Source organism: Pinus tabuliformis, chromosome 2_1, assembly GCF_031772625.1.
Source record: "Pinus tabuliformis cultivar Carrire ecotype Pingquan chromosome 2_1, CPIR1, whole genome shotgun sequence".
NCBI classification, from domain to species: domain Eukaryota; kingdom Viridiplantae; phylum Streptophyta; class Pinopsida; order Pinales; family Pinaceae; genus Pinus; species Pinus tabuliformis.
This window is the reverse complement of record NC_142299.1, coordinates 767,559,862-767,571,817: the sequence shown is the minus strand read 5'-3', so window position 1 is coordinate 767,571,817 and position 11,956 is coordinate 767,559,862. Positions and strand designations below refer to the sequence as shown.

The 11,956-nt window shown below is 40.4% G+C and overlaps 1 protein-coding gene across 1 annotated transcript; it reads left to right on the top strand.

Moving 5' to 3' along the window:
• The first annotated feature begins 1,527 nt into the window (after positions 1 to 1,527).
• LOC149202838 (uncharacterized) lies at positions 1,528 to 11,662 on the top strand. Its single transcript, XM_089401698.1, has 4 exons — positions 1,528 to 2,368; positions 9,787 to 9,866; positions 10,646 to 11,058; positions 11,182 to 11,662. The coding sequence occupies exons 1-4, from the start codon at positions 1,528 to 1,530 to the stop codon at positions 11,660 to 11,662; spliced, it is 1,815 nt and encodes a 604-aa protein (XP_089257824.1).
• Positions 11,663 to 11,956: the final 294 nt, after the last annotated feature.

Genomic DNA, 11,956 nt, shown 5'->3' with positions numbered 1-11,956 from the left:
ATAGACTACAGTCTACACCTTGAAGGCTTGACGGGCTCGGGTTTTTCCAGAAACAAAGAAAACTGCCGCGTGCTGTCAGCTGTGCCTGTAACTTGTAAGTTTTTCCGTCATAGTTATTAGTAATGGAACGAACCATGGTCCAGACTCCATAATGTTACAAATTATTTGTTTGCTGGAGCCTGGTGGAGTTACTCACGTCCTGTGCGGCAGCCGGCTGTGCCTCTGTCCAAAATTTAGCACCGAGACCTTGTCCAAAATGACCGAAATCATCTCTGCAATTTACAATGATATATCAGACCTTAACATGCACTTCAAAACAGTTATAACAGTCATCCAAATTTGTGAAATTTGCCCAAACAGTGAATGCCCAACTGATGCAAATGACATAGAAATGTGTTAGGTATTTTTATGTCACTTAAATGAGTTACATGTCACTGTCGTCAAGTAGTTATATGGTTGTAACTTGTAACTAAAACAGTGACTGATCAAGGGTTATATGGACAGAGCTGGAAATGTTTTTGAAACCAATTCTGCTCCTTCAATTAAGCTGCTACAGGCCAATAAACTGATTCGTTTAGTGCTGAAACAGTGAAATGTAACTGCAGTCTGCAATTCAATCCTTGTAATTTGTAGGTGGTACCAGAGGACAGAATTAGAGCTGAGTGATTTGGAGGTATTTTTGTGACCCATTAACCCACTACAGGTCTGCGTGACATGGTTCCAGAGGGGAGACTTCAAGCCTCAATCCAATAATTTGTCCTCCCTTTTTAAATCAGTCTCTTTGTGGTCTGAGGCTCACAAATGTTCTCGGCCCTCTTCCACTATCTGTATCAGTGGTTGTAACTAAAACAGTGGCTGTAGCCTGTAGCTCTACATCAGTCACCAAAATGCAAGAGCCAAACCCTTATTAAGCTTTTATGATGGCTCTTTAGTGTTTTAAGCTCTATTATTGTTGTTGTTCTTGAGATTAGGTTATGAAATAAAATACTTTAAACCTGATTATTTTGTTACAGCCACTGTAAAGCTTGCTTAAGATCTGGAAATGAAGATGACAGTCAAGGATAGAGAGGAAAACAAACCTCATGGAATAGCAGCCCTCCTTTAGTGACAATTTTGGGAACCAAACCACAACTTTTAGGCTCAAAAGAGCAGTGAGGCTCCTGTTAGTCTAATGCCGAACATATGTCACAAAGATGCCACTGTTAAGTTAGATCAAACCTCTGTAATTTTATGTCAAGCCACTGTAATAAATTATAATGATATCAGCCCAGTTGAAACTTGAAACTTGAGTCTGCAGTTAACAAAATGTTTTAGTGGGCTGAAGCCTGAGAGTACCCAAAGGACAATTTCTTTTGGATCATATGCTCCACTTTTTCTAGGCTCTAGGCTCTAATTATGTTCTCACTGTGTTGAAGGCTAAAGCCTGATTTGACTGTGTTGAAGATGACTAACGAAAATGTAATTTCAAAAAAAATTGCAAGCATTTCAGACATTGAAGTGTCAGACATTTCAGACTTCTAAATTCCAATGGCACCCCCAAAGTCAACTGCTGTAGCTTGGAATTTTATCCAAAAAGATGGTTTTAATCTTTCATGTCAGCTGTGTGGACATAATTTCAAGGGCACTTTGACTAGAGCAGTGGATCACCTTCTCGGTATTAGCAATGGAAGTGGAGGTGGTGTTGAAGCCTGCACTAAGATCACTGATGAACAAAAAGCCAAAGTGGAGAAAGACCATTCCAGTTCACAGATGCAAAGGCAGAAAAGGGTGAATAAGAGGCAGCGAATTGAGAGGGAGATTGCCATGTCTTCCTCCAACACCATTAATTCAGTTTCAAACATTGGTGGATCTAGTTCTATAGCTCCTCAAGCAAAAACAGGTGGGCCGAAAACATTAAATCAATTCTGGAAACCTGTTGAGAAACAGGAAGTTGATGACGCTGTTGCTGAGTATTTTTATGCATGTGCAATTCCCTTTAATGTGGCGAGGAGTCCATATTTTAAAAATGTAATTAAAAAGGCCATTGATTTTGGGAAGGGCTATGTTCCTCCTGGATCTGAAGCTTTAAGGACAACTTTGCTAAAGAGAGCGAAAGACAGAGTGATAGAAAAGTTGGCTAATATTAAAGAGTCCTGGAAGCTTACAGGATGCACAATTTTGAGTGATGGTTGGTCAGATTTGTGTCATCGCCCATTGATCAATGTGCTTGTTTATTGTCCTCAAGGGGTAGTTTTCTTGAAGGCAGTGAATGCAATGGATCAAGTGAAGACATCGGAATTCATTTTTGGAATTTTGGATGAAGCGATTCAAGAAGTTGGGGTGGAAAATGTTGTCCATGTTGTTACAGATAATGCATCAAATTGTGTTGGTGCAGGGAAGCTGATTATGGAAAAATATGGGCAGATTTATTGGACCCCTTGTGCAGCTCATTGCTTGGATTTAATGTTGCATGACTTAGCCAAATTTCCTTGGGTCAATGAAACAATCCGAAGAGCCAAATCAATTTCAAACTTCATCATCAACCATCGTCTCACTTTGAGCATATACAGGAAGAATGCATCAAAAGAGTTGTTGAGGCCTTGTGATACAAGGTTTGCCACTTTTTATATTACTCTGAAAAGAGTTGTTGAGGAAAAAGAGAGCCTAAGAGCTGTTTTTTGCAGCACTGAGTGGGAGAGATCTACTCTCTCAAAAGAAACTAAGGGGAAAAATGTGTTGGCATTATGTTTTCTGGTATGACTGTATGTTACAGATGTTGTACTTGATGGCAACTCCAGTGGCAAGGCTCTCAGTTTGTTGAAAATTAAGAAGGACGCAGGAAACCAGTTCAGGAGGTGCGTACCCACAGGTACACCATGCAGGGTCCGCGTCCAGCGACGCTGGCCAGCCGTTCAGGGGGTGCGTCCACCCAGTGCACACATTTCAAGGTAGAGAAAAAGCATGTGGGGGTTTCTTGTGTGGTATCTAGCCGACGGTTTTGTATTTCTATGGTGTCGGCTCGTGGTATTGTTCCATGTTTTGGGGAGGAGCTTGCCTATATAAAGCAAAGGAGTTCATTTGGATTGAGCATTGTCTTTGGTTGAATATCTTATTTGGTGAGATCTAGTCCAGATCTAAGAGGGCGAATCTTCTAATGGACTGTGATCTCTATGGCGCATGATCAGATCTGTAGATCTGACTGTTTGGGTTAGTCTTGAAGTCTTCATATCATTTATATCTGAAGGGATGCAGGTTCAGTGGAAGAAAAGCGCGTCGGGACGTAGTGCAGAGTCTGGAGATCTGTGTGGGGACGCAGGGCAGACGAAGTTCAGGTGCGTCTGGGACGCAGCGCAGTGACTGTAGATCTGCGTGGGGACGCAGAGCAATCAAGGTTCAGGTGCGTCTCTGAAGCAAAAGACGCGGCGCGATAGTGTGTTCAGGTGCGTCTCTGTAGCAAAAGACGCGGCGCGATAGTATCTTTGGGTGCATCCCTGAAGCAACAAAACGCAGAACAGTTAAAGGAACAGTGCGTGGGCACGCAGCGCAGCAGAAGGATATCTGCGTGTGGACGCAGAGTAGCGGAAGGTTTACTACGTCTGGTCGCAGGCCACAGAAGGAAAAACGGCGTCTCTGTTTTAAGATGTTCTGTTGATTGAATTTCTCTGTTGATAAGGTGTTCTGGGTTAGTTCTGTTATTGCTGATCTGATATCTGTAGTGGTCTATATCTGTTATGTACTTGTTGATCATCTGATGCTTTATGAAAAGAAGTAGGGGGTTGTAGCTCCCTTCCAGGAGTAGACTTGAAAACGAGAAAGAGAGAGAGTTGTAGCTCTCTGCAGGTTGCAGCCTGCGTACTGGTAAAGGACTGCACCAGTACAAAATCATTGTAAAAGAAGTTTCTAAATTGAAAGAAGATAGAGACATATTGCAGCAGGTGGTTTTCTCCCACATTGGGTTTCCACCTTACATCTTGTGTTCTTTGGTGTGACTGTCTATTTTCTTTGTTCATGCTCATTATTTTATGGTACTGATATGCAAGAATAATTCAAAAGATCAAATAAGGAAGATTTGTTAAATTGCTAGATAATACTGATTCACCCCCCCTCTCAGTATTATTTCCAACAATTGGTATCAGAGCAGGTCCTTCAGAGAAGCTTGATCGCTTGAAGGTAGATCGTTCATCATGAGCAACTATGAGAGAGAAGCATCAATCAGGCCACCGATTTTTGATGGGACAAACTTCAATTATTGGAAGGTAAGAGTTACTGCATATCTTCAATCTCTTGGTACAGAAGTTTGGGACATTGTAGAAACAGGCTATGCTTTTCCTTCAGCTACTCCTACAAATCCAGCTGAGAAAAAGAAGTATGAAACAAATGCAAAAGCAGTCAGTACTCTATTAGGAAGTATATCCCAAACAGAATTCATGAAGGTAATGCACTTCAAATCAGCAAAAGAGATATGGGACAAAATGGTCACGAGCTATGAAGGAGATGAACAGGTAAAACGAGCTAAACTTCAAACTCTCAGGATTCAATATGAGACTCTCAAGATGTATAATGATGAAAGTGTGGCTAATTATTTTCTTCGGGTAGATGAGATTGTTAATTGTATGAAAAATTTGGGTGAAGAAATAAAAGAGGCTATAGTAGTTGAAAAGATTCTAAGATCATTATCCTGCAAGTTTGAATCTAAAGTATCTGCAATAGAAGAAAAGGAAAATCTCCGTGTTCTCACTATGTCTTAGCTACATGGAATTCTAACTGCTTATGAAATGAGAAAGGGAGGTCCATCAGACAGAAGGGAAGCTGCTTTTAAGGCATCAGGCAAAGAAGATTACTATGAAGCAAGCCATGTTCCAGAAGAAGAGGAAGAAGAATCAAACTTTGTTAGAAATCTTCAAAGGGGTACTGGGAGGTTCAGAGGTAAGCTACCTTTTAAATGATTTTCTTGTGGAAGAGTAGGTCATTATGCTGCAAAATGTCCTTATAAGGATAAAGGAAAGGAACCTGCTAGATGGAATAAGAAACAAAGTACAAATAAGAAAAGCTACTACACCCATGAAGATAGTGATGGCTTATCAAACAGTGATGAAGATGAACAAGGTAATAAATATAAGCTGTTAATGGCATTTGAAGATGATGATTATGAGGATGCTGTAGATGTGGATAATCTCTATGATGAAATTACTAGACTCAAGAGATGTATAGAAGAAAAGAATGTGATCATTGATACTCTACAATTTCAAATTGATGAAAAGGAAAAACATCTTGAAAAACTAGAAGGTGAAATTGTTGGTCTCAGAAAAGAAATTGAGAAAACAAAAGCTATTAATCTTAAGTTTGTCAAAGGATCTGAAACTTTGGATGAGATTATCAATGTGCAGCGGTCTCCTCTAAACAAGACAGGTTTGGGCTATAATGGAGAAACCTCTCAAGCATCCACCTCAAAAAGTTATCTTGATGCAGCAAGAAGAAATGAGCAGAAGAACAATGAAGATAATCAGGTAAAGCAGGGACGAATTACAAACAAAAACTATTAGGGGCAATCCATCTTAAGGGTGAACAAAAGCTACAACCAGCCACAGGTAAAATCTTCTCAGTTTGGTTCAAGAATAGATGAAAATAGAAATTACAATCAATTGGCTGGTAGATTCAATAACCGCAGAAGCTTCTTCAATGGACAATGCTTTTCTTGCCATAACTTTGGTCACAAAGCAGCTCAATGTGTTGCATATAAAACAATCATGACTAGGGAGGCTCAAAAACAAAGAAGTATGACAAGGATTACAAAAAGGACCTATAACAACTTTTCGGATCTTGAAAATGAAGTTGAATGTTCTATTTGCAATAATTTTGGTCATGAAGACTCTGAATGCAAGAGCAGGTTTCAGGAGAAAAAGGAACAAGAGCGGAAAAAGGAACAAGCCACAAGCACCAAAACATGGAGAATAAAGGAACCTCAAACAGAAAGATGTGGGATAGCATTTTATGCAGAAGGATAGGAAAATCTATGGTACATTGACAGTGGATGTTCGAAACATATGACAGGTGATAAAGAAAAACTTGAATTTTATTCTACTTTAGAAAAGGGAAAGAAAGTTTCTTTTGGAAATGATACTCCTGCAACTATAAAAGGAAAAGGGATTGCTCCTTTAAAAGAAAAGGTCAAGGCTGGAAATGTTTTGTATGTTGATGGATTGAAGCATAATCTTCTAAGTGTCAGCCAGATGTGTGATCAAAGAACCGAGGTTATTTTCAGATCGAATGGATGTCTTGTTCGTGATCTTGATATAGGTAAAACAGTACTCAAAGGCAAAAGAACTCCAAATAATCTGTACATATTTGAAGAAGGACAACAACAATGCTATCTGAGCAAGGATGAAGAGCACTGGTTATGGCATCGAAGGTTGGGACATCTAAGCTTCTCACAAATAAGGAAAGCATGCAAATATCAGGCAGTTCGCGATCTTCCAGATATCAAAATTCCTGACAACACCATATGCAGATCATGTCAGTTTGGAAAACAAACCAGGACTAACTTTCCAGAGAAGGAAGGATCAGCTAGCATGCCTCTTGAGCTAGTACATACAGATACATGTGGTCCATTCAGGAAAAGAACACCTAGAGGAGAGGAATACTTGATATTATTTATTGACGATTTCTCCAGGTTTGTCTAGTTAGGACTTATGAAGCACAAAGATGAAGCTTTCGAAAAATTCAAATCCTTCAAAGCCTTGGTTGAAAATGAATCAGGTCACAAAATTAAGTGCCTCAGATCCGACAGAGGTGGGGAATTTACTTCAAATGAATTTTTCGATTTCTGTGATGAACATGGCATAAGGAGAGAATTCTCTACAGCTAGAACTCCTCAGCAAAATGGAGTTGTTGAAAGAATGAACAGAACAATCCAACAAATGGCTCGTGCTATGCTTGATGAATCAGGAACTCCCGCAACTTTCTGGGGTGAAGCTGCACATGCTGCGGTTATTATTCTCAACAAGACAAATGTCCGGGTGAACAACACTCAAACTCCTCATGAGCTCTGGAGTGGTAAAACTCCTTCGGTAAAGCACTTCAAAATCTTTGGGAGCAAATGCTATATCAAGAATACTGATGAGCAGCTTGGCAAACTTGAACCTAGAGCAGATGAAGGCATTCTTCTTGGTTACTCTCCACATAGCAAAGCATACAAGTGCTACAATAAAAGACTTGGCAGAATTGTTGACAGCATTGATGTGGTGGTTGATGAGAAGGGATACATTCCTAGGCAAGTACATCGGGAAGATATCGAAGAAGATGAAGGCTACCCTCAAAGACAGAATGATGAAGAAGAAGAACCTCAAGAAGAACCAGAGGAGCAGACAAGAAGAGAAGAGAAAACTCCATCCAGATATGTTCAGAAGAATCATCCAGAATCTCAGATTGTGGGGCAGAAAGAAGCAGGTGTACAAACAAGAAGAACAGTTGCAGAAGCCTCAAGCTATTTGGCATTACTATCCTCTACTGAACCACAAAATGTGAAAGAAGCATGCAAAGATGAATGTTGGGTAAAAGCAATGGATGAAGAACTTGAGCAAATCGAAAAGAACAACACTTGGGAGCTGGTTCCTAGACCAAAGGATAAGAATGTTATCGGAACAAAATGGGTCTTCAAAAATAAATTGAATGAAAATGGAGAAGTAATTAGAAACAAAGCCAGACTTGTTTGTAAAGGGTATGCGCAGCAAGAAGGAATAGACTTTGAAGAAACTTTTGCTCCTGTTGCAAGACTTGAGGCCATCCGAATGTTCCTTGCTCTCTCAAGTTTTCAAAACTTCAAAGTATTTCAAATGGACGTGAAATCAACCTTTCTGAATGGAGACTTGGAAGAAGAAGTGTACGTTGAACAGCCAGATGGGTTCATTCTTGGAAATGATCCAAATCTTGTATGCCGATTGAAAAAGGCTCTCTATGGTCTCAAACAAGCTCCAAGGGCTTGGTACTACCGGTTGGACAAATATCTTCATCAACAAGGTTTTTCAAAAGGTTCAGCAGATAGCAATCTGTATATAAAAGTTGAAAATGACAAATTGCTAATACTTGTTGTGTATGTAGATGACATTATTTTTGGCAGCAATGAAGAAGCTATGAGTCAAAGTTTTGCCTCGGTCATGCAGAAAGAATTTGAAATGTCCTTGCTAGGAGAACTGACATATTTCCTTGGTTTGCAAATCCAACAAAAGGAAGGAGGAATCTTTTTATCTCAAACCAAGTATCTCAAACAGATTTTGAAGAAATATGGCATGGAAGATGCAAAACCAGTATGTACACCCATGGTCACAGGATGTAGTCTCAGTGCAAATGATGAATCTGCAGCAGTACATCAACCAACCTACAGATCTATGATTGGAAGTTTACTATATTTGACAGGTACCCGACCGGACATCATGCATGCAGTTGGAATAGTTGGAAGATTTCAGGCAAATCCGAAGGAGACTCATCTTCAGGCAGTAAAGAGAATCTTCAAATATCTTCAAGGGACTCAAAATTATGGCTTATGGTATCCTAGAGATACAGATCTTACTCTTCATGCTTATACAGATGCAGATTGGGTCGGAAGCGTGGATGACAGGAAAAGCACAAGTGGTGGTGCGTTCTTTATGGGTTCCAGACTGGTATCTTGGTTCAGCAAGAAACAGAGTTCGATCGCCTTGTCTACAGCTGAAGCAGAATATGTTGCTGCTGCATCTTGTTGCACCCAACTTCTTTGGATGATGCAGACTTTGCAGGATTTTCAAATCACTTGTACACCACCAATCCCCATCTTATGTGATAATACAAGTGCAATCAGCATCTCAAAGAACCCTGTTATGCATTCAAAAGCCAAGCACATACCAATCAAGTACCATTTTCTCCGGGAACAAGTGCTTGAACAGAAAGTCAAGTTGGAGTATGTTCCTTCCAAGGAACAAGTTGCTGATATTCTCACCAAACCATTGCCCAGGGACACGTTTGAATACCTCAGGCAAAAGCTGGGGGTTGTTGATGCATCATCTTATTGTTGAACATCTTCTTATTGGTGGTACAAGCTCAGGGGGAGCACATAATGCATTGTTGGCATTATGGAGAAGGAGATCTTGGAAATAGCTGCAATATGTCTCTATCTCTTTCATGGTGGATCTCTGGTTATTTGTTGCAGATCTGGAGGAGCATGAGCTTAGGGGGAGCATACCCTTTGCCCTTGATGTCAAAGGGGGAGAATGAAGCTGAAGTTTGTAAGGTTGCCATCAAGTCCAAAGGGGGAGATTGTTGGCATTATGTTTTCTGGTATGACTCTATGTTACAGATGTTGTACTTGATGGCAACTCCAGTGGCAAGGCTCTCAGTTTGTTGAAAATTAAGAAGGACGCAGGAAACCAGTTCAGGAGGTGCGTACTCGCAGGTACACCATGCAGGGTCCGCGTCCAGCGACGCTGGCCAGCCGTTCAGGGCGTGCGTCCACCCAGTGCACACATTTCAAGGCAGAGAAAAAGCGTGTGGGGGTTTCTTGTGTGGTATCTAGCCGACGGTTTTGTATTTCTATGGTGTCGGCTCGTGGTATTGTTCCATGTTTTGGGGAGGAGCTTGCCTATACATAGCAAAGGAGTTCATTTGGATTGAGCATTGTCTTTGGTTGAATATCTTATTTGGTGAGATCTAGTCCAGATCTAAGAGGGCAAATCTTCTAATCGACTGTGATCTCTATGGCGCATGATCAGATCTGTAGATCAGACTATTTGGGTTAGTCTTGAAGTCTTCATATCATTTATATCTGAAGGGACGCAGGTTCAGTGGAAGAAAAGCGCACCGGGACGCAGTGCAGAGTCTGGAGATCTGTGTGGGGACGCAGGGAAGACGAAGTTCAGGTGCGTCTGGGACGCAGCGCAGTGACTGTAGATCTGCGTGGGGACGCAGAGCAATCAAGGTTCAGGTGCGTCTCTGAAGCAAAAGACGTGGTGCGATAGTGTGTTCAGGTGCGTCTCTGTAGCAAAAGACGCGGCGCGATAGTATCTTTGGGTGCGTCCCTGAAGCAACAAAACGCAGAACAGTTAAAGGAATAGTGCGTGGGCACGTAGCGCAGCAGAAGGATATCAGCGTGTGGACGCAGAGTAGCGGAAGGTTTACTGTGTCTGGTCGCAGGCCACAGAAGGAAAAACGGCGTCTCTGTTTTAAGATGTTCTGTTGATTGAATTTCTCTGTGGATAAGGTGTTCTGGGTTAGTTCTGTTATTGCTGATCTGATATCTGTAGTGGTCTATATCTGTTATGTACTTGTTGATCATCTGATGCTTTATGAAAAGAAGTAGGGGTTTGTAGCTCCCTTCCAGGAGTAGACTTGAAAACGAGAAAGAGAGAGAGTTGTAGCTCTCTGCAGGTTGCAGCCTGCGTACTGGTAAAGGACTGCACCAGTACAAAATCATTGTAAAAGAAGTTTCTAAATTGAAAGAAGATAGAGACATATTGCAGCAGGTGGTTTTCTCCCACATTGGGTTTCCACCTTACATCTTGTGTTCTTTGGTGTGACTGTCTATTTTCTTTGTTCATGCTCATTATTTTATGGTACTGATATGCAAGAATAATTCAAAAGATCAAATAAGGAAGATTTGTTAAATTGCTAGATAATACTGATTCACCCCCCCTCTCAGTATTATTTCCAACAAAATGTTGAACAAATAGTGCTCAATAATGGCTTTTGGGAAAATGCAAACAAGGTTTTAAAAATTTGTGGCCCAATTGTTAATGTGCTCCGCATGGTTGATGGTGACAAACCTTGTATGGGTTTTGTTTATGAAAGCCTTGATCGTTGCAAAGAGGCCATTGCAACTGCTTTTGATAATGTGGAAGCTGATTACAAGGAGATATGGGATTTAATTGATCATAGATGGAAGATGATGCATAGTCCATTACACGCAGCAGCATGCTATTTGGACCCTAGATTGTTTGGGTTACCAAGACATAGGGACGAAGAAATCATGAATGGACTTATCCAATCTATTGAGAAGCTAAATCCAGATCCAGAGATTGCAGGTTTGATCAGAAGTCAGTTGAGAGCATACAGGTAAATGTCTTGCAATTATATTCCTTTGCATGCAATTATATGAATCTTGTTGTTAATGTCTTGCAATTATATGAATCTTGTTGTATATGAACTGATTGAGACTCTCAACTTGAATGCATACAGGTTAGAAGAAGGATTATTTGGAACAGTATCAGCAAAGTATGATAGGAGCAGAAGTGATCCAACACTATGGTGGGAATGGTATGGTTCAGGGGCACCAGAATTGCAAAATTTTGCAATGCGTATCTTAAGCCAAGGAACAAGTGCATCAGCATGTGAAAGGAATTGGAGTTCCTTTGACCACATTCATTCCAAAAAAAGAAATAGACTGTCATCTCAAAAATTAGAAGATCTTGTTTATGTTCGTAGTAATTTGCAGTTGGCATTGAAGAATGTGGCTAAAGAGTCATCCAATTCTTCTACTCCGTGGATCGATCCTGTTCCAAATGCAACAATGGATGATGCTGATTTGTACATTGATAGTGACAGGGAATTCGCTGATGAATCTGGTGCTGAAGCATCTAGCGGATTCATATCTCATACTGTTATTGATGACATAGAACTTTTTGATATAACAAGTGGGCAACGGGAACGTCAAGAATAAAACTTGTGTTCCTGTTTTAGAGTTCTAGTTTAGTTTTTGCATGAACAATTTGCTAGAGCCTAAAACTGCCAAGCTAGCTGCTACTTTAAAGTTTAAAGTTTAAACTCTCTTTTTATCTAATGTGGAAGTTGTTCACTCTTATTTGATGACTGTTTACTGTTCTATTCGCTTTGATGGTTACAAACTTACATGATACATCATATTTTGGTTGGTGATCAAATGGTATCTTTTAGAAATTTTCATTATTTCTTTGTCAATATGGTTGACTCATTAGCAATTTTCATGTGCTACATA